At 40.2% G+C, this 22134-nt stretch overlaps 1 protein-coding gene across 2 annotated transcripts in view; it reads right to left on the reverse strand.

Moving 5' to 3' along the window:
• The window catches only part of REEP3 (receptor accessory protein 3), a 48652-nt gene that overhangs the window by 14712 nt on the left and 11806 nt on the right, over nt 1–22134 (reverse strand). Inside the window, exons 1-4 of one of the 2 annotated variants that reach the window (XM_010857399.1) lie at nt 8955–8973; nt 6675–6751; nt 3293–3413; nt 3002–3115 (exon numbers count right to left, since the gene is read on the reverse strand). In XM_010857399.1, the coding sequence (XP_010855701.1) occupies nt 3002–3115; nt 3293–3413; nt 6675–6742 (303 nt within the window). In that variant the 5' untranslated portion in view covers nt 6743–6751; nt 8955–8973. Of the gene's footprint in view, nt 1–3001; nt 3116–3292; nt 3414–6674; nt 6752–8954; nt 8974–22134 lie in introns of those variants that run through there. The other variant, XM_010857398.1, reaches the window with a different exon arrangement.

Here is a 22134-nt window from a genome sequence, read left to right on the forward strand (position 1 = left end):
TCCTTCATTCAGCAGGAGTGTTGCTCGTCTGTACAAAAGCCGCCGGCATTTCCCATGTGAAAGCTATGGGACGCTGAACATCCTCAGCAAAATCCTTGAAGCTCCTTCATATGTTTGTGCTTTGCTCAGCCAAAATAAACTTGTACACTGACCTTGTGAACAGATGCCGGGTAATGAGGTCACAGAGCTGAGTAACATTTTCAGAAAATTGCTTTACGGTGTAATAAATGTTCTGATTAGATTCCTAGTTTCATCTTTAACATGCTCAGGTGGTTCAGCTTGGGAAGCCTAGCCGGGGGTATTGCCAGTCTTTAAAGGTCATACTGAGAGTTCAGTATTTTTAGTCTGAAAGATATTTTTAACAAACCATATATTGTAAAAAAAAAAAAAAAAAAAAAGTTTAATAATTCTCAAGTCTTACTATTAGCTTTCCTGCAGTTTCTCCTTAAAAACTTGACCTATTTCCTATTTCGGTTTCAATTTATTCTTCAGTAGGAAATGTCTGGTTCAGTGATTCTTCCATCACAGTCAGTGCCTTTCCTTGACATCTCTAGAGATGAAACTAATTTCCCCTACCTTAAAGCAGGCACAGTAAAACTTGAGGCAAATAGTGTTAACATTATGCTGTGTTCAGCATATTTAATGACCATCTCTAATGAATAAAATCCAGTATGGTTGATGCCAACATTCCTCTGCTCATTGGGAGAATGATGAGGGTTGCCTCATCATATCAAGTTCACTATACACAGTGAACTTGATAACAAAAGGATTACAAGATCACAAGCGAAAAGAGAGAAATCCAAAGTGAATTCAAGTTACAGTGGGTTTGTTTTGCAGTGGTAACTTAGATAATTTTTATGCTGTTTCTTGTCTTTGAAGTGGGGAAGTGGTTTTAATTTGTTAAATATATAAATAAAGACAAGCAATATATCACAAAGAAGCTAAAGAAATATAGGTATGGGATCACTTTTATAATCTTTCTACAAAAAGGTGTTTCAGTAAGATAATGCTTATTTTACCTTTTATTTATTTTTTTTGTCTGCACCCTGAGGCTTTGGGATCTTAGTTCCCTGACCAGGGACTGAACCCTGGCCCTTGCAGTGAAAGCACGGAATCCTCACCACTGGACCACCAGGGAATTACTAGATAATGCTTTTTTTAATAGTGGAGGGCAAGGGGTAGGCTCTAAGCAACCAAATATGAGATAAAATTTTCAGTTAGTAGATACAGATATTCAGCTTGACAGTAGTGGCCTGAAAGGGTAGGGACTGTATCTGTTTTGTTCATTGCTGCATCCCAAGCACCTACCATACAGTAGGCATTAGATACAAACCTAGATGGTCAATACACTAAATATCTTTAAATAAACATATAGGATGTTAAATACCAGTGGCAGCAAAGTATGTATAAAATAAAAATAAATGAAGGAATGAGGAAAGATAATCCGGTTGGGGTTTCTGGTTCCTCATGTAGAGGTTGGAAGTAGTAAGTCAAAATAAAATAAATATCCCACAAAACAGTTACGAGTCTCACAGAGTAGGTAGGATTATAAACCATATTTAAGTGTTGAAGTGAACCGGGCAAATGAGATTTGTGTGCGTCTATGTTTCCTAACGGAGAAGGCGATGGCACCCCACTCCAGTACTCTTGCCTGGAAAATCCCATGGACGGAGGAGCCTGGTGGGCTGCAGTCCAGGGGGTTGCTAAGAGTCGGACACGACTGAGCGACTTCACTTTGACTTTTCACTTTCATGCATTGGAGAAGGAAATGGCAACCCACTCCAGTGTTCTTCCCTGGAGAATCCCAGGGATGGGGGAGCCTGGTGGGCTGCCGTTTATGGGGTCGCACAGAGTTGGACACGACTGAAGTGACTTAGCAGCAGCATGTTTCCTAAAACAGTGCTCTAAAATGTCTAAAAACTAAATTTCAGCATCAAAAATTGGGAATACAGACACATAAAATGTCTGTATTCCTAAACAACTTTTGATGCTGAAACTTAGTTTTTAGTTTTTCGCCACAGAATCCAGTTGAATGTTGCTTTTAAGTATGGAAAATTCAGAAAGCATCTTCTTGGGGGTGTAAATAAATAACTTGTACTTGATTTGTGATGCTAAATAATGCTAAATTTTATAACAAAGAAAGCAAGAAACCTTTGGTCCCCTCTCTCCATCCCCCTGCAGGCAACCACTTTAAAACCTCTACTTTCTTACGCAGCAGACCAGGACTTGAGTTCTGCTCTGCCTCATTTTCTCCTCCCTGCCATCCTCCCAAAGCAGAAGTTAAGTAAAAGGCTGATGTTATTTGGAAAGTCACACTCAGAACTTTCTGAAGCTGAAACCTATTTTCTTTCCACATACTACACACCAAAACCAATAATGCCATGGGATTTAAAATCAACCACACTAATTACTACATGCAAAGAAATCCAAAAGCCATAATGCGAATTTTCACATAAGGCATTCCTTTGATAATTTGGCTTGCAAAACACAACACATGACATTAGTAATTGGCTAAGTAAAATCTTAAGTTTTAAGAGCAGAAATTTTTCATGCCTTATTTTGAATAATCAGTTACCTCAAATTGGTTGAAGTATGGGTGCAGAAGTAAGCCAGAAATCCTACCAAGATAGTGCCATGGAGAGATAGAGGGGAAAAAAACACCAAAGACAAAGAAAGAATGGTCATCTTTACTAAAGGTTATTTACTCAAAACTATTTTAAGGTTATAAAGTAGGAAGATTACGACAAAATGACATTTTCCCAGTATGTTTTATTTACTATCTCTCATTCTGTCATCAATTAAGAGTTCAAAATATCTAACAATTATAGAAGACGTGTTAAAATATCTTTAAAACAGTCTACTTGTTGTTTTCTAACATTAAAAAAATAAACAGAAGGTAAATTTGTGCCAAAATTTATAATGATCTGAAATAAAAAGCCACCCTACTTTGTTCACTGGCAATTTGACACAGGATTAAAAAAAAAGGTAAATAGAAAATTACCTTCACTGCTGCAGTGACGGCAGCAGTAGCTGCTAAATTTAAACCTTGCCGCCCAAAGTTTACCATAGTTTCATAGCCTCGTTCTTTTGCTTGGACAATATAATCATCAATTTCCTGGAAAAAAAAATCAAGTTTGTAGAATATTAATTTTATTTAAAAAGAATGTCAAGAAGCTGAAAACTAGGACTTTCTCCCCTAATATAATAGTTTCACTCATTTTATAGCATGCAACATGTGATGATGAAACGCATTTCTAACAAATGATTTTTGGAAATAATTTATACATCTTACCCTTTCCTTTGAAGAAAGTAATGGATGAAGGAATTTTCTGTATATTAAACTTGCTCCTCTGGTATAAGGAGAGAGTAGCCATATGACAAAAGCAATCTTAAGCTCATAGTAGAGGGGGAACCTGACAAGAAAATATTTGAAAAGGATGCTGGTGAAAATAAAACTACAGACAATGAGGAAATCATACACAAAATTTTTTTAAAGTTCAGTCACTGTGTTACGCTTTCACAGGTAAGAAGTTGTGATCAGGAAAACAACTATGTTTGAACTGACAAATTAATCTCACTAATTATATAGATCAGAGCAGCCTATCCCCTCGCAGAGATTCTAGTTCAAAGTTGTTCCATTCATGTACATTTAAAAAAAAAAAACTGTTTACTTTTTGGCTGCACTCTCCGCGGATGTTGGATCTTAGACCAGGGATCAAACCTGCACCCCTTGCACTGGAAGGGAGAGTCTTAACCACTGGACAGCCAACGAAGTTCCAAGACTGCTCTCCATAGACAAAGTCAGACAAGCTGCCAAACTAACTGGAGCAGTTCAGAGAGGTCATTCAGTTCAGGTTCAGTTCAGTTCAGTTGCTCAGTCACGTCCGACTCTTTGCGACCCCATGGACTGCAGCACGCCAGGCCTCCCTGTCCATCACCAACTCCCGGAATTCACTCAAACTCATGCTCATTGAATCAGTGATGCCATCCAATCATCTCATCCTCTGTTTTCCCCTTTTCTTCCCGCCTTGAATCTTTCCGAGCATCAGGGTCTTTTCAAATGAGTTAGTTCTTTGCATCAGGTGGCCAAAGTATTGGAGTTTCAGCTTCAGCATCAGTCTTTCCAATGAATATTTAGGACTGATTTACTTTAGGATGGACTGGTTGGATCTCCTTGCAGTCCAACAGTCTTCTTCAACACCACAGTTCAAAAGCATCAATTCTTCGGCACTCAGCTTTCTTTATAGTCCAACTTCCACATCCATACATGACCACTGGAAAAACCATAGCCTTGACTAGACGGACCTTTGTTGGCAGAGTTCATTAAAAGCATCTAACCAGGACAGTAAGGTGCACCCACCCTGTCTGCAGAGCCTAGCTGCCATGGCATAGCAGGACATACCTCCCAAGTGTTAGGTGTGTTTTTAAGCATTTATAAGCTCCAAGTGTGCAATGTTACCCCATATGCACATCTCCTTCTCTTAGAGCTCCCAGAAAACGTCCCCTCCAATTTTATTTGGCCAGAAGTGCAGCACTTGACAGACCTAAATCGTTCGCTTGGAGGAGAAAGGAATCGCCATTGTGGGAACCTGGAAATTAGGCTTATATACCCGTGCCCCTTCCCACTGGGGTTTTTCAGCATCTTCTCCCATAGGCTGACTACACTTCCTCAAGCAAGGACCGTGGGTTTAGTCATGTGACCTGCTCTGGGCAACAGAATGTGAGTGCAACATATGTTAAATGCAAAGAAAAGCTTTAAATGTCACTTGACTCCCTCACTTCAACACCCCCCAACCTCTTGCTTTCAAATTCTGCTTTCTGTCGTGAGGATATCTGCTTCTTCAGGCTTGGTCCATGAACAAGAAGACACTTAAAACTGAGCTGAGCCCAGCAAGGCTGGCAGCTGACCATTTGTCTTCATGTACCCTGAGCAAGAAATGAATGTTTGTTTTTTAACCCATTGTGCTTAGGGTGGTTTGTTGCCATAGCAAAAGTTAAGTAACACAGCACAAGGGAACAAGCATCCTGTGGTCTATGCGCTACTAAGGTACGTGATAAAAAATCTGGGCTCTTCTGATGAGACAGGTGGGCAGGGGGCAGTGAGGACCGACTACTGTACAGATGATGAAGGGTTTCTGCACAGTGCAGCTACAGAGGAGTCTCTGGACTTCTGTTGCTCATGACAAGTTTTTTCTACCTTATTTACTTTTTAATAGTGTATATATGTACATTTGCAACCGGAAAAACAGAGATGCATTTAAAGAGAGAACATGGAAACTTCAAGACACCTAGCTTGGTTTAGAATCTGTTCTGCCACTTAAAAACAAACAAACAAACAAAAAACCCTTCCAAACCCCTTTACCAAAACGTAACAGATAAATGAACTGTGGGACAGAAGGAGGAAGAGAAAGATGGATGCAGATACAGAGAAGTTGATACATAAGGGCTGGTTGTGAAGAACATTTAAGTCTCATGACTTCTATTTTTTCTGAGCCATCCAATGTGACCTAGTGTGCTATGAGAATATGATGAGACTTACAAAGTCAGAAAGACAGTTAAAGCAGAGAACAGTAAAGATTTGAAACAGAAACAGGAGGGAATGGAAGAAGCCAATGACCAAAAGCAAGTAAAAGGAATGGTGACTTTCAAATTGATATCTATATGAGCAACTGATTGATGTCTTTTCAGCTCAGTTGGTAGCCTGGGTAAAGAAGAGAAGAGGAGTGTGGTTGAGCTGATCTAAGTTGGGGGTTTGTGCAGCAAGGGTGGTTGAAGATAGTGGCAAGGTAGTAAATGTTTAGAGTTTGGAAAAAACGACTTCTCCAAGTGATGGCAAGGTATAGTTGGAAATATACTCCTGAAATATAGCACAATGAGACTCAGGTTGTTCCACTAAGTATGACTTCTCAGTAAAATGTTTGATCCTTGAGGATAGAAACATGTTTCAATTCTGCCTCATGCTGTTTGGAATAGGAGCTGGTGTTGGGAGCGGGTGGTAGCCATGTGGACTTGATGTCATCCAGTTCGAATGTTTGTGGATGAGAATTTTAAGGATGGGAGGGAAGTGCTAAAATCAGAAGCTGTGGGCTTCAAAAGGGGAGTTTGCTTAGGAAATACTAATAAAGCAAAAATAGTGTGAAGTCATCAGCGTGTGGAAAAAAGATAATGACAACCAAGTTTTCTCTGTTCCGAGATCCTGGGACATGTGTGGGAGAAGGGTGGGAGGAAGCGGCATGTGGGCAGGAGGATGAACTGCCTTTATGTGGGGGATTCCATAAGGAAGGTAATGTCCTTGTGGGGAAACCAGCTAAAGGAAATGATGCAATGGATAATTAGGTAGACTGATGAAATTCATTTAGTCAGGGATGGATTTCCTTGGTGGTCCAGTGGTTAAGACTCCTCCTTGCATGCAGGGGACACGAGTTTGATCCCTGTTTGGGGAACTAAGATCCCACATGCCACAGAGCAACTAAGCCCACGTGTCACAAGGAAAGATCCCCCACGATGCAACAAAGATCTCACGCGCTGCAACTAAGACATGACATAGACAAATAAACAAAAATTTTAAACATTTATTTTAAAAAAATCTCTTAGTTAACAGCAAGAGCAGGATAAGAACACAGAACGCCAGATAAGAGTCTACATTATGGACATTTCTCAATGCTAGAACTTACCAAGCGACTGTTTGATCTGCTACTGTTTCAGTTACAGTATACAAGGCAAAGACAATCCAGTACATCATCCATCGAACCTGCAAGTAATAAAAATACTTAGGAAATAATGGACCAGAATTATTTGAGACTCTGAAGAGTCATATATATCATACATAGTATGTTGGATTAAATGAAGAAGGCGATGGTTTAATTCTCAACAGGTTTTATGTCTGACTTCCTCACGTCACCACATCAGTTGTCCTGGGATACAAGAATTGAAGGATAACAAACCTCTAGGCTTAATACAGTGTAATGTAGGAACCTAAATGAAAAATAGGACATATTTTTCTTAACCGGAGGAAAATTCTTTAAAAGATCTTATTACATGCTTCTTTATGAAGACTGCTGCTGCTGCTAAGTCACTTCAGTCGTGTCCGACTCTGTGTGACCCCATAGACGTCAGCCCACCAGGCTCTCCTGCCCCTGGGATTCTCCAGGCAAGAACACTGGAGTGGGTTGCCATTTCCTTCTCCAATGCATGAAAGTGAAAAAGTGAAAGTGAAGTCGCTCAGTTGTGTCCGACTCTTAGTGACCCCATGGACTGTAACTGTTTAATTATTATAGAAACTATATAGTATGATATGACTATATTTAATCTTTATTAAAGATTATTTAAATATCAGAGAAGGCAATGGCACCCCACTCCAATACTAATGGACTAAGAGTAATTCAGGATATTTTTACCTCTTGTCCGGACTAGAGCATCCTACAAGGTCCCTGAGACTCTGTGTCTCTGCAGCAATCCTTCTCACAGAATGGTGCCATATTCATTTTTCTTGAACTCATTCTCACAAATTTATTCCTTTCTACCTCCCTAAGTACACAGACTCTTTTATCACTCACATAGGTTGGATTTTCGTTAAGGGTTAAAATCTCTGCTTTCTCACCAACACGAAAAGTCATCCGACTATAGGCCAGAGACTGTGCTAAGAGCATCACATATATTAATTCACTTATCCCCCACAATAGCATTATGAAATATACTACATAAGTATATAATGATAAGGAACTGGTGGCACAGAGAGGTATTCAAGTTCATTTAGCCAGAATTTGAATCCCAGCTGCCTGACTCTCGAATTGGTGCTATTATCCAGTTTTACCCATGTACAGAAAGGAATGTGAGGAATTGCTGAATGTGAGGTCCAAGAATAACCACTACTTCCCTATTCTCATCACAATAAGATGACAGAAAAAAAATTAGGTCTCTATAATTAGTTAAAAAATTGACCTATTTAGTTTTAATACAGATGCTTCTTTGGGTATTTTATAAATATGAAACTGTAACTCAGGTAGCTTTAACAGTTTTCTGTTTGGAAAAATCAATTAATAACAGCCAGGAATAACTTTTGAAACAATGTGTTGTGACATATGAAGAGTAATTTACCTTGTGTGTGTGTGTGTGTGTGTGTGTGTGTGTATACAGTTGCTCAGTCGTATCTGACTCGTGACCCCACAGACTATAGCCCGCCAGGCTCCTCTGTTCATGGGATTTCGCAGAAAAGAATACTGGAGTGGGTTCCCATTTCCTTCTTTAGGGGATCTTCCCAACCCAGGGATTGAACCCGTGTCTCCTGTGTCTCCTGCACTGTAGGCAGATACTTTACCATTGAGCCACCTGGGAAGCCCAATTTACTTCACTTAAGAGCTTAAAAAACTGCCCGAAGCAAATAGCACATTGCTGCTGCTGCTAAGTCGCTTCAGTCGTGTCCGACTCTGTGCGACCCCATAGACGGCAGCCCACCAGGCTCTCCCGTCCCTGGGATTCTCCAGGCAAGAACACTGGAGTGGGTTGCCATTTCCTTCTCCAGTGCATAAAAGTGAAAAGTGAAAGTAAAGTCACTCAGTCGTGCCCGACTCTTCGCGACCCCATGGACTGCAGCCTACCAGGCTCCTCCATCCATGGGATTTTCCAGGCAAGAGTACTGGAGTGGGGTGCCATTTCCTTCTCCAAAATGGCACATTATCTACATTTAAAATACAATGAAACCGATTTATGATTATCATCTCAAATTAACAAAAAAGTTAGACTAAATATTCTCTTCAGTTTTTCACTTTTCATGAGTTACTTTACTCCCTCACTGCCGCCAATTCCAAGCTTTTTGTCCCAGTATGGAGATTTTTTTCCAGGGTTAAAATCCTATGTGTTTTCTCTTGCTGCCCTCTTTTAAAAGCAAAGTGAGGCTCTCACACAAATTCATTCATTTAGCCTTTCCAAATCAAACATTAATTTAGTACTTTTACCTTTCAACTGTATTCACAAGGTTATCCTCTCAAAAAGAAATGAAAGGGAAAAACCTGGAAACAAAACAGTGCACTTTAATAAGGCTAGAAGGGACCCTGGAGGTGATCAAGTTTTTTTGAACTAAACAAGCCTTTATTGAAAACCACTGTGAAACAATTACAAAAAAACACACACCCTGCTCTTGTTGGCCCTTCCATTCTACTCACTGTAGGACTCTTGAGGAGACTCTAAGAAATCCCAGTGCTCCATGGGGCAGAGTTCAAAAATAAATAACACGGCAAACTCCTCTCCTTTTACTGAGGGCCAAAATAAGTAAGTTGTGCAAGAGGCTGAGCTGGGAAATGGGCACAGGGCCATAGTCTACAATGAAGCCTGAAAAAGGCAGATTTTCAAACAAGAGGTTGCTGTCAGGTCAATCTTTTCATTTCTCTCTCTCTCCCTCTTGCACTCAGCACAAGGATTTCAGTGTAAACCTTACCACCTTCTTTCCTGGGAGAGTGGCAGCGTAAGTTAACTGGTCTCTCCCATAGGAACTTTAGGAAACTTTCAGAAAAATAAATGATTTAAGTTAGTTATTTTTTCACTATTTTGTATTTTCATCATTTTACTATTTCACAACCCTCATTATGGCTGTGATCTTCCAAATGGATAAGAACGAAAAACAACACTCCACAAATAGTCATGATTTACCCAATAGAGTTGAACAGTATGGGTAGTTAATGTTTGGTGATACTCTCTGAAATACTAGTTCTCAAATAGACTTGAGCTGCTAGAGTCCCATACATTCAAAAAGCACTTTGACTTCAGTAAAGTCAAGTACTTACCCAGTTTTCAAATTCATTTTATTTGTTTTTGTTAATTTTTGGCTGTGCCGGGTATTAGTTGTGCCACGTGAGCTCTTGGTTGCAGCGTGTGGGATCTAGTTCCTTGACCAGGGATAGAACCTGTGCCCCCTGCATTGACAGCACAGAGTCTTAGCCACTGGATCATCAGAGAAGTTCCTCAAATTCATTTAAAACCCACCAAATATATAAGTGCTTTCACGTATATAATGTTTAACTCTAAAAAAAAAAAAAAAAAGACTATATTTATTTAGGTTGTGAGAATATTAAATAATGCCAAAAATTTAAAAAGGAGAAAAGAAGAGAAAGAAGGTTCTTTTTAGTTAAAAAACAACAAACTATACAATTAATAGTGTATTCCTGGTCATTTTCCTGTGGTATTGGCTCAATTTTATATAAGCAAAACTCCATGGTTCTCATTTATCTTTAACGAATATATTCTTTGACAATCTGCTCTCATAAATGTCTGTATTTTTTTGTTTTCCTTATTAGAAATACGGACCTTAACAATAATTGAATTAATAATTAAATGAATGCAGGGAGTGTGTGTTATTCATGTGAGCAAGTATGAAGAAAGTTAACCTTGAAAAGATACTGCTTTCTTTTTCCTATTAATGGATTTGGTTGGGATTTTACACCAAATGATTACTCAGCAAACCTTTTATTAAAACTATACCTCAAGGCTGCTCAGCCTACTCTTTAAGGTCTAGCCCAAAGAAAATAACAGAATGACGTCAAGGTCAAAAAAAGGGAAGAAAGAAAAGAGCAATACACAAAATGATAATTAAAAATATGTTAAGGTAAAATATTCTTTAGATGGACAGAAAACATCAATAACAAAATGTAGTACTAAAACCAAAAAACTGGTAGGAAAACAATGCAAACTGATAATCTCTTGATTGTATATAACCAAATCTAATAGAAATAAATGCTATTAAAATGTTATGCAAATAAAAGTCAGTAACTTAACAGGCAGCTGTAATATATCATAATCCACCTTTAAAGTTACAGGAAAAAAAATTTATGTTAAGAAAGTGGGAACAAATTCTATTACTTTCCAGTTCAGAAACAATTGGTAAAATCAACAAACCAATGTTTAGATATCTTCATGAGAACAATGAATAAGAAAGCTGCTCAAAAAGTCCACAAACAAATGGTGGAGAAGGTGTGGCGAGAAGGGAACCCTCCTCCACTGTTGGTGGGAATGTAAACTGGTACAGCCACTATGGAGAACAGTATGGAGGTTTCTTAAAAAACTACAAATAGAGCTACCATATGACCCCGCAATCCCACTCCTGGCATATATCCAGAGAAAAATATGATCCGAAAGGACACATGCCCTCCAGTGTTCACTGCTGCACTGTTTACAATAGCTAAGACATGGAAGCGACCGAAATGTCCATCGACAGAGGGACGGATAAAGACGACGAGGTACAAACACACTCAGCCGTTACAAAGAGTGGAATAATGCCATTTGCAGCAACGTGGAAGGACCTAGAGAGTGTCACACTGAGTGAAGTTAAGTCCGACAGAGAAGGAGAGATATCGTATGACATCCCTTATATGTGGACTCTAGAAAGAAATGATATGAATGAACCTATTTATAATACAGAAAGAGACTCACAGACTTAGAAAACGAACTTATGGTTGCCGAGGGTGGGGGGAAAGGGATAATTAGGGAGTTTGGGAAGGTCATGTACACATTGCTATATTTAAAATGGATAACCAACAAGAACATATTGTATTAAAAAAAAAAGAACAAGAAGAAAGTTTTTTCTTTACTCAACTCAAAAAGCTTTACTCAACTTTTTCTTAAAAGTCTTTTTGACCCCAGGGAATTGAATTATCCAACAAGGTGGAGCTTATGAGCACTAAGATGGGTACATACACACACATATCCTACTTTTGGTTCATCTTTCAAATAAAACATAATTTAGACAATTCCTAAGGACTCAGGTGGGATCACTACATAGAATACTCATTGATATAGCTGTAATAAGCTCTACCTACTTCACGTCACGGGACTAGAAACAGGAACATAACAGCTTCTGTCCTCAAGGATTTAACATTTTACTGGAGAGAAAAACAAGTAAATAACAGTGATAAACAAAATGTTCTGCTGTTTTTACTGCATTAAACACCCTAGTTCCCAGTATGAGTCAAGAGTACAAGAGTTTGAGGAAAGCTTATTAAAGGGACTATTTATACAGTTGTGGGTGAAGTTCAAGAACCTTGAGCTAGCGACAGCAGGAACCGGCATTACTTGCCTGGTGTGAAGAAGGGTGGACGGGGACAGGTTTACTGGAATCCAGACAGGGTAACCATCAATGTGTGGCCTCAGGGGGACACTCACAGCAACCCCTGGTGGCAGGGAGGAAGCTGGGAGAACTGTAATCTGACCTCACGCTCAGCCAGCCTTCTGATTTTCTGCAGGAGTCTCTCATGAGCCAAACCCAAAGGGAAGTCAGAAATGACGCAACTTGTATGGATCAGCCTCCTGGGCCCTAAGCAAGGCAAAGAAAGGTGGGACGTGGAGGAGAAACTCCACTGAGGGGCAGGTGGTAGGTCCCAGCACTATGCAGCCTCTCAACTCTTGGAAATATATCAGCAATCAAAATCATTCCTCGCCACTTCCACAGACACCTCACCAGTCCAGATGACGATCATCTCCTGTCTGGATTATTCTCACTGTGTCCTAAGTGATCATTCTGCTTTTCTGGGTCTTTTTGCGTACGTCACTCAGAGTGTCTCCTTTGAGAGCAGGTCACTGTTGTTATTGTTCAGTCACTAAATCGTGTTCAACTCTTTGTGAACCCATGACCTGCAGCACGCCAGGCTTCCCTGTCCGTTACCACCTCCTGGAGTTCGTTCAAATTCACGTCCATTGAGTTGATGATGCCATCCAACCATTTCATCCTCTGTCGCCCCCTTCTCCTCCTGTCCTCAATCTTCCCCAGCTTCAGGGTCTTTTCTAATGAGCTGGCTTGTCACACCAGGCGGCCAAAGCATTGGAACTTCAGCTTCAGCATCCATCCTTCCCATGAATAGTCAGGACTGATTTCCTTTAGGATTGACTGATTTGATCTCGTTGTCCAAGGGACTCTCAAGAGTCTTCTCCAACACCACAGTTCAAAAGCATCAATTCTTAGGTGCTCAGCCTTCTTCACGGCCCAACTCTCACATCTGGACATGACTACTGGACTACATGGTCATTCCTCTGCTGAAACTCCTCTGTTGGCCCCCATCAGAATTCTTACATTGGCCTACCAGGCCCTGCGGTTCTGGCTGCAGCTGCCTCTCTGGCCTCATCTGCTCTGTCCCTCCTCCCCCTGTTCTGCTCCAGGCACATCAGGCCCTTCTGCTATCCTTCCTGGGTGCAGATATGTTTCTGCCTCAGGGCCTTAGTACTTGCTGTTTCATGGTCTGAAATGCTCTTCCCTCAGTTATCCATGTAGATAGCTTTCTCACTTCCCTCATGTCTCTGCTCAAATATTTATCTGAGAGCACTTTCTTCACTACCCTGTTTAAAATAACAATGTCCTTCTAACTCCCTTATCATGACTTATTTTTCTCTTTAGCACGTATCACAGACACATCTAACAAATACTAAAATGCTTCCCTTGCCTTTCCTTACTAAAATGTTAATTCCAAGAGGACAAAGGTTTTATTTTGTTCTGCTCAACCCTCTGTATCTGCAGAGAAGGAGCTCAGTAAATATATGAATTGTTGAATGAATACGGAACCACACAGAGCTTAGCGTGCTCCTTTTTGTAAAGACTGCAAAAAGCTTAGACAAGAAGTAAAGACATGACAATTGAATATAAAGGAGTCTTTCGAGGCCTGGTTTAAAAAGAAAAATGGGGGGAATAAAAAATAGCATGAGGCTAAATAAAAGCATGCTTATAGCCTCAAGGATTGAACATTTTACTGGAGAGATAATGAGATTCAAATTACGAGGAAGCAGGAATACTTAATGGGAGCAAGAACTTGTATGAGATAGACAAGAATAAGATGAGAAAGAAGAGTGAGATTAAGAAGCTGGGGTGCATCTTCCTCTGAAATAGAATCAAAAGGACAGTGGCCATATTGGGAAGAGGCTGAAGTGGTTCATAGGTGAGGACCTCTGTCTTTACTCTGCAGTAGGAGGGCAGGTCATCTTTAACGCTGGGGATGGGTGGGAAGGAGAGTGGATTTCAAAAGAGTAGTAAAGATTTATGAAATTTGCTTATACGGATGGAATAGGGATCTGCCTAGGGTAGAGATGGAATAGATTATGTGACCAACCATGCCCTCTGCTTCTCTGGGTGTCAGAGAGAGGTGGCTGCAATGAAAGGTCTAGGATGGTGAAACAGGACAGGGTGGAGGTGACAGCTTGCTGTTCATAAAAAGGCAAATAACAGAGGCTGGCTGGGGAGTCACCCAGCCAGAGCCAGCGCTTCTCAGTCCATTTCTGAAAGAGGTAGGGCCATGTGTCCAGTTCCCGCCAATAGAATATTAGCTGAGGCTTTTGGGAAGTGAGTGTGTCTCCCCACAGGCTCTTCTCTTGTCCTGTGGCTGGGAAGGCAGGGAGCAGAGTAACCTTGGAATCTACATATTACAGATGGGCAGAGCCCTATTTCTTACACGGTTGCTTGAGAAACATTTCTTGATGAAGTCAACACTGACCTGGACTGTTATGCTAAAGACAAATGTTTTTATATTCCCTCTGCCATTGCATTTTTGTTTCAGCTTAAGAATCTTCCTTCAATGCAGGAGACGCAAGTGATGTAGGTTTGATCCTTGGGTTGGGAAGATCCTCTGGAGTAGGAAATGGCAACCCACTCCAATATTCTTGCATGGGAAATTCCACGGACAGAGGAGCCTGGCAGGCTACAGTCCGAGGGTTGTAAAGAGTCAGACATGACTGAGTGAGCAACTTACCTGCTTATTTATAATTACAGCAGCTTAGCCTACCCTAATATAAAAGGTTATCCTCTAACCTCTGTGGGGACTGCAAGAGCCATGGTTCCAGAATTAGGTGGACATCAGTCAAAGTGCTGTTGGCTGCCACCTGTGACACCACTAATGCCCTGGTTGGCACTGATGGATGCTACTACCACGATGACCTGGAAACGGAGAAGAGGAGTATCATTTTAAGAAACGCTGCCTGAGATATCCCCAGGGGACTCTCAGAAATATTGGGGGGATTCTCCTGGTGGTCCAGTGGCTAAGACTCTAAGCTCCTAATGCAGGGGGCTCAGGTTCGATCCCTGCACAGAGAACTAGACCCCACATACTACAATTAAGACCTGGGCATCCAAAAAAAAAAAGTATTTGAGAAGAAACTGGAAGATAGGCAAGATTGATGTTCTCATGCAGTAGACTGGGGCAAAGCCAGAGAAATATTTTTTTTAATTACTTTCATTATCCTTTGGCTAGTGTGGCCTCTACCTGTATAAATTTGTTATTGTCTGTAATGTCAGTACATATGACTTACAGAAATCCCTTGGTATTTTCAGTAGGTCAAGAAATCAGATACAGACGCTCATTAGAAATATGCATAAAGTTTAAAACAATTATATTCTGAGTGGTAAGCCAAAATATTCAGAGAGTAAAATGCATAAAAATCAGTGGGCAGACTACATGAAAAACAGTTGTTCAATGGCCTATTTTGCCGACTTTGGTTTTGTTTTCCCAAGAGTATACCTAATGATTATTATAGTACTTGGCAGAAAATAAATGTTAAGAAATATTTATTAAATTATTAGAGACCTGGGCTAACTTATGAACAATAATATAATTTCCCTCTTTTTCCTAATTATTTTGTAATAAAGTTCTTTTGAAGTGGTCACAATAAAATGGCAATCATTTATCAATCTTGGGACACACTTTCCCTACCATATTTTTCATAACTAGAGAAATGTGATGAATGTTTTTTAAAAATAAAATATTTACAAATAAAAATTACCCAAATGAAATGTTAAAATCATTTAAATATCAAAATAAATTTATTTTTGTAAGAAAATATACTCTTATAGTTAGGCAAGTTCTTTCGAAAACAGAGTCATCTGTGATATAAAACCACAGTATCTAAAATTACATTCTGGTTTATACAGTGCATGGATTAGATTATCCTACTTAACAAGCCAGTACTTGCTTTATTACTCAAAATCCAGAAGGCTTTTGTAAGACTTAGCATTTCACAAACCCAGACAGTCATGTGATAGTGTTCTTGCTTTACTCTCTCAAAGGAATTAGGATATTTTAAGCCTGAGTGAATACTGTAAAATGAATGTACTCATAGGCTAAATTTACTATCAAAAGACCATGCTCCATTTAATAGGTATGCATTTACCTATTCCTGATGCCAAAAGAAAAGTAGGCCTCATTTCATGGTTTTTAAACATTTTTCAACAAAACAAGTTTTTATGATTCAATATTCTGAGACAGAATTTGCAATGCAATTGATTTAGATCCCAGGACAAACAAGTAAGGCAAACAAAAAGTAAACCATAACTATAAAATAATCCTCCTGATTTCCATCACAGAAGTTGAGAGCAAGGCACTGGTATATTTATATTGAGGAATATCCTGTTCTGATGTGAGGCACATTGCTGAACATTCACAAGAGTTATGGAGAACTGTGGTGAGGGCATATTAATTCAAAGGCATCTTTCTCAAATTGTATCTTTATATAACTTATTCTTGCTATGCTACGAGCATTGTGGTATTATGATAACAATGACATTAACAATGCTGCTGCTGCTAAGTCACTTCAGTCGTGTCCGACTCTGTGCGACCCCATAGACGGCAGCCCACCAGGCTCCCCCGGCCCTGGGACTCTCCAGGCAGAAACACTGGAGTGGGTTGCCATTTCCTTCTCCAGTGCATGAAAGTGAAAAGTGAAAGTGAAGTCGTTCAGTCGAGTCTGACTCATTGCGACCCCATGGACTGCAGCCTACCAGGCTCCTCTGTTCATGGGATTTGCCAGGCAAGAGTACTGGAGTGGGGTGCCATCGCCTTCTCCAGACATTAACAATAATGTATGTTAAATGATATTTGTTGTTCAGTCACCTGGTCATGTCTGACTCTGAGACCCCATGGACTGCAGCAGGTCAGGCCTCCCTGTCCCTCACCATCTCCTGGAGTTTGCCCAAGTTCATGTCCATTGCTTCGGTGATACCATCCAGCTATCTCATCCTCTGTCGTCCCCTTCTCCTTCTGCCTTCAATCTTTCTCAGCATCAGGTCTTTTCCAGTGAGTCAGCTGTTCCCATCAGGTGACCAAATTATTGGAGCCCCAGTTTCAGCATCAGTCCTTCCAATGAGTATTCAGCATTGATTTCCTTTAAGACTGACTGGTTTGATCTCCTTGCACCACAGTTCAAAAGCATCAATTCTTTGGTGCTCTGCCCTGTTTAAGGGCCAGCTCTCACAACCGTACGTGACCACTGGGAAGACCAAAGCATTGACTGTACAGGATCTTTGCCAGCAAAGTGATGTCTTTGCTTTTTAACACACTGTCTAGGTTTGTCATAGCTTTCCTGCCAAGAAGCAATTATCTTCGAATCTCATGACTGCAGTCACCGTCTGCAAGGATTTTAGAGCCCAAGAAGCGGAAATCTGTCACTGCTTCCACCTTTTCCCTTCTATTTGCCATGAACTGATGGGTCCAGACGCTATGATCTTAGTTTTTTTAATATTGAGTGTAAGCGAGCCTTTTCGCTCTCCTTCTTCACCCTCATCAAGAGGTTCTTTACTTCCTCTAGTTCTTTTTCGCTTTCTGCCATTAGAGTGGTATCATCCACATATCTGAAGTTGTTGATGTTTCTCCCACCAATCTTGATTCCAGCTTGTGATTCATCCAGACTGGCATTTTTCATGATGTGCTCAGCGTATTAGTTAAATAAACAGGGTGACAATAAGCAGCCTTGTGGTTTAGTTGTACTTGTGCAGGTATGACTAAATTGTACATGCACAATGACGAAAAAGCTATGTTAACTTGACACATATTACTCCAGGGCTATTACAAACAAAAGGCTTCGACATGACATAGTCATAAACCTGGATGTCAAGGCATTCCTATGCAGAAGAAGCTTTCATGGGAGGGATGAGTAAAAGAAGACATATAAATGGATAATAAGTGATTACCAGCACAATGTTTGATCCAGCATACAACTAGTAATATTTTAATATACTATATATTATTCATTTGCCTTGTATGAATGACATTTTTTCATATCTAAAGGAAAGCCTTCCTAACTGCCTCCACCCTCTCCAAAAGTCATATATAATCTTTGTGCATATATAATCTACTTTCCTTTACAGTGTATCTGTGTAAAGGTTTGTATAACATCTGCCTCTGCCTTTTGACTATTACAACCAATGTTGTTGATGTTCAGTTGCTAAGTCACGTCCGACTCTTTGCCACCCCATGGACTGCAGCATGCCAGGTTCCCCTGTCCTTCTTTATCTCCCAGAGTTGGCTCAAACTTGTGTCGATTGAGTCGATGATGCTATCCAACCATCTCATCCTGTCATCCCCTTCTCCTCCTGCCTTCAATCTTCCCCAGCATCAGGGTCTTTTCCAATGAGTTGGCTCATCACATCAGGCAGCCAAAGTATTGGAGCTTCAGCTTCAGCATGCAACCTTCCAGTGAATATTCAGGACTGATTTCCTTTAAGGTTGATTGCTTTGATCTCCTTGCTGTCCAAGGGACTCTCGAGTCTTCTTAACCAATAGGGACTGAAACTGTCTTGTTCATCGTCATGTTCCTAGGACCTGGCCATCCCTGTGCCTAATAAACCAAATATACAGGAAGGCTTTTACTGAACAGTTTCTTAATGTTAAGGTCTGAACAATTTAAACAAATAACTCTAGACTGCAAAGAGGAATTCATAACATATAACATAATCTATTTTATCAAAGTTGTTTTCAAAGTTATCAGATATTAAACAACTTTCCAGTGTCTCTTAAGGTTATTTGAATCATAGGCAATTAATGCTGGTTTTTCAGAAAAAATGAAAAATTACATATGCCTAATGATTTCAATTATAACCACACTAAGTAAATCCAGAGCATAAAATGCTAAAATATGCTTCACTGGAAAAAAAAAAAAAAAATCCTTGCTGAGTCTGAAAAGAAACAAACACTGCCGAATTTCAGACCACCCAAAGAGAATTTTATTTTCTGACCATTAGTTATTCCCTCAAGTCAGCTCACCCAAAAGATTCATTCTACACCACATTTCAGAGACAACAGAGAGAACTTCTAATAGAGACTTCTTTAGAAACAGGATCGAGTTGAAAAGGTTTCTCTTGTTTCAGTAACATTATGCAATAATTTGGTTATTTCATAATGATTTTTCCCCATTAAAAACAAAGAGGAACAAAATGTGAGAAATCAAATAGAAAAACGCCCTTTTTTATCCAACCCAGATGGCTCGATTATGGGATTTTTCCCAGAGCTGTGCCAAGTTAGAAGCATGCTTGAAAATAAGCTAGTTGAAGTTCAATCCACAGTGAATAGAGACATTGGTTGAAAACAGTTTTTTCTTAAAAAAGAGGGGGCATGCCTTGGGGTAGGTATGTTAGACTAGGATTGATTTGCGTTCCCCTGGCTTTGGGGTGCTTCCTCCCTCACGGCCCTACTGCCTTAACTTTCTGTAGCTTGCCAGGAACTAGGATGTTTGGGAGTCAGTTATATTAATACTTTCAGATGCTGAACTTGCATCATGGTTTACCTGCAGTTTCCAGACATCACTGCCAAAGACCTCACAGAATACCCTGTTGTTTCGAGGAGGAAAGACTCATATTATACAGACATATTTGGTATTAAAATGAATTAAAATGGGGCAGACTGCAACTAGAAACGGATACTCTTTCACAAGATTACCTTGGTTTTTCCTCAATGCTCTTGAGTCACAGAAGCCCCATGTATCTCATCCCTGATCCCATGTAAGTTTGAGGAACTTGAGAGAAGGAAAAAACACAAAAATGTTCAAAAGCTAGATGATAATTAATTTAAAAGAAGTGTTGAAAAGAATATAAAAAAGCGGGAACTGCTTATGGGAATTGTTCCCAGGAGCAGAATTTAGGAAGGAATGACCTCTTAATACAAAATAACTCTTTGCATCCACACTGGCTGATAATTCGCACTTCACTTTTTCTATTATTTGAAGTCCTATTGATTCATTTGTAATAATAAATATTTGTTAGAGACACAGTTCACTTTTAATAGAACCGCACAGAATTTCTCGTGGATTTTAGCATGGGACAGAGCCTATGAAGGCAGAAAGGAGTAAACGGGGTTAAACGGCCATCCTACCTGTCATGCTTCCACACTAAACTGTCGTCTTTACTCCCTTAGTGTTCCCAAAGTCTTGGGCCACCGCACTTCCAACTTGAGGCATTCCCAACGGCTGGCACCACTTCTTAGGCACCTAGGTCCCCAAGTTTGTCATGAATCTTTACACGGTCAATTCCACCTTGCTCTTTGCACACGTGAACTAATATAGCCACTGAAAGGTATACTCTTTTATTCCAGATGACTGGCAAGATTATGACTAACACAGTAGATGAAAACTTTACTTCTTCAAGTAAAAGATACCACTTTCTTTATACAAGTTGTAGCTTTATAGGCTCAATAGCATATGTCATGGAGAAGGCAATGGCACCCCACTCCAGTACATTTGCCTGGAAAATTCCATGGATGGAGGAGCCTGGTGGGCTGCAGTCCATGGGGTCACTAAGAGTCGGACACGACTAAGCGACTTCACTTTCACTTCTCACTTTCATGCATTGGAGAAGGAAATGGCAACCCACTCCAGTGTTCTTGCCTGGAGAATCCTGGGATGGGGGAGCCTGGTGGGCTGCCGTCTATGGGGTTGCACAGAGTCGGACACAACTGAAGCTACTTAGCAGCAGCAGCAGCATATGTCAAACATACAATAATCATCCAAACAGTAAGAAGCAGCCTAAATACTACACGGGAAAACAGCATCTTCTCAAGAAGCAAAGACTGGAAGAAAAAAAAAAAAACCTCTAGGAAGAATACATCTGTCATGACTGACAAGTGAATCTGTGCTATCAAATTATTTTCCTTCAAAAGCATGTGCAGTCAGCCTCACATAGAGAACTGAGATTCACATTTGAGTGGAGAGAGAGAGAGGCAAGTTACAGGGCATGGGATACCTGGGGTATGGAGCGGATGGCTGTGTACAGTGGGCAGTACAGTATGAGCACCGTGAGTAAGCACACTGAGGGGAACAAAAAGGTGGGAGGAACGGAATAGGCAGAAAGGAGGATGATTCCAAAGGGAAACTTCACTGATGTAGAAATGCTGTGTGTGGAAACTAGGAGAACACCCAACTCAATACCCTTACCCCACGATACTATAATATGCTTAACTTTATTAAAACATTATTTTTGGGGACTTTCCAGTGGTTAAGTGGTCCAGTGGTTAAGACTCTGAGCTTCCACTGCAGGGGGCGCAGATTTGCTCCCTGGTCGAACTAAGATCCCATGTGCCACACGGTGTGACCAGAAATTTTCTTTTAATTTTTTAAATAATATATTCCAAGTTTTAGGTCCATTTACATACAGATGTTTCTAAAACAATCTGTTATTTTGTGCCCATCTGCCTACATAAACTTACACTAAAAAAAAGCACAAGGTGGTAATTATTCACTTTTCAGAATATAGTAAGATACCTCTCTTAGTCAATGCTTTTCAGTTTGGCTGTGGATAAGAATTACTTGGGAATTAAAAGCAATTATGTAGATTCCGAGGCTCCATCATCTCAGGGGAAGAGAGAGGGCAGCAAGGTGTTCAGAAGCCAAGCTCTATGAATTTGTAATGTGTAAGCAGAGTTGAGAACATGCACAAAATTCTTGCTACTTGAACTGTGGTGTGCAGACCAGCAGCACTGGCAGCATCTGGGCACCTGCTGGAAATGCAGAATCTCAAGCCCAGGCCAGAACTACTTAATTAGAATCTGCATTTTAAACAAGATCCCAGGGAGATTCCAGTGTTCCTCTAAGAGCGACAAGGACTGCAGTGGGAGGTACCCGGTGTTTTTTCTGAAAATACCAGTTAGAAGGAGGTGGTATCTATCATTCATGAAGAAAATGTAAAAAGAGCCTTTCGGTTTGGAAGCAAGATGAACTCAGTTTGATAATTTGTTCGCTATAAACAATTAAAATAAGCCCTTGTTTTCATAACACTGATTAGGCACATCATCTTTTTTTTTAAAAAGAACCTCAAAGAATAGCAGGAACTGAGCCTTTAGCCCACTTCTCAGAGGCACTGTTTATGGCTATCAGTTGAAAAGACAAAAGCTTTGAGTAAAGTAGCCAGGG

This window comes from Bison bison, unplaced genomic scaffold (assembly GCF_000754665.1).
Source record: "Bison bison bison isolate TAMUID 2011002044 unplaced genomic scaffold, Bison_UMD1.0 scf7180017864380, whole genome shotgun sequence".
Classification (NCBI taxonomy): Eukaryota; Metazoa; Chordata; class Mammalia; order Artiodactyla; family Bovidae; genus Bison; species Bison bison.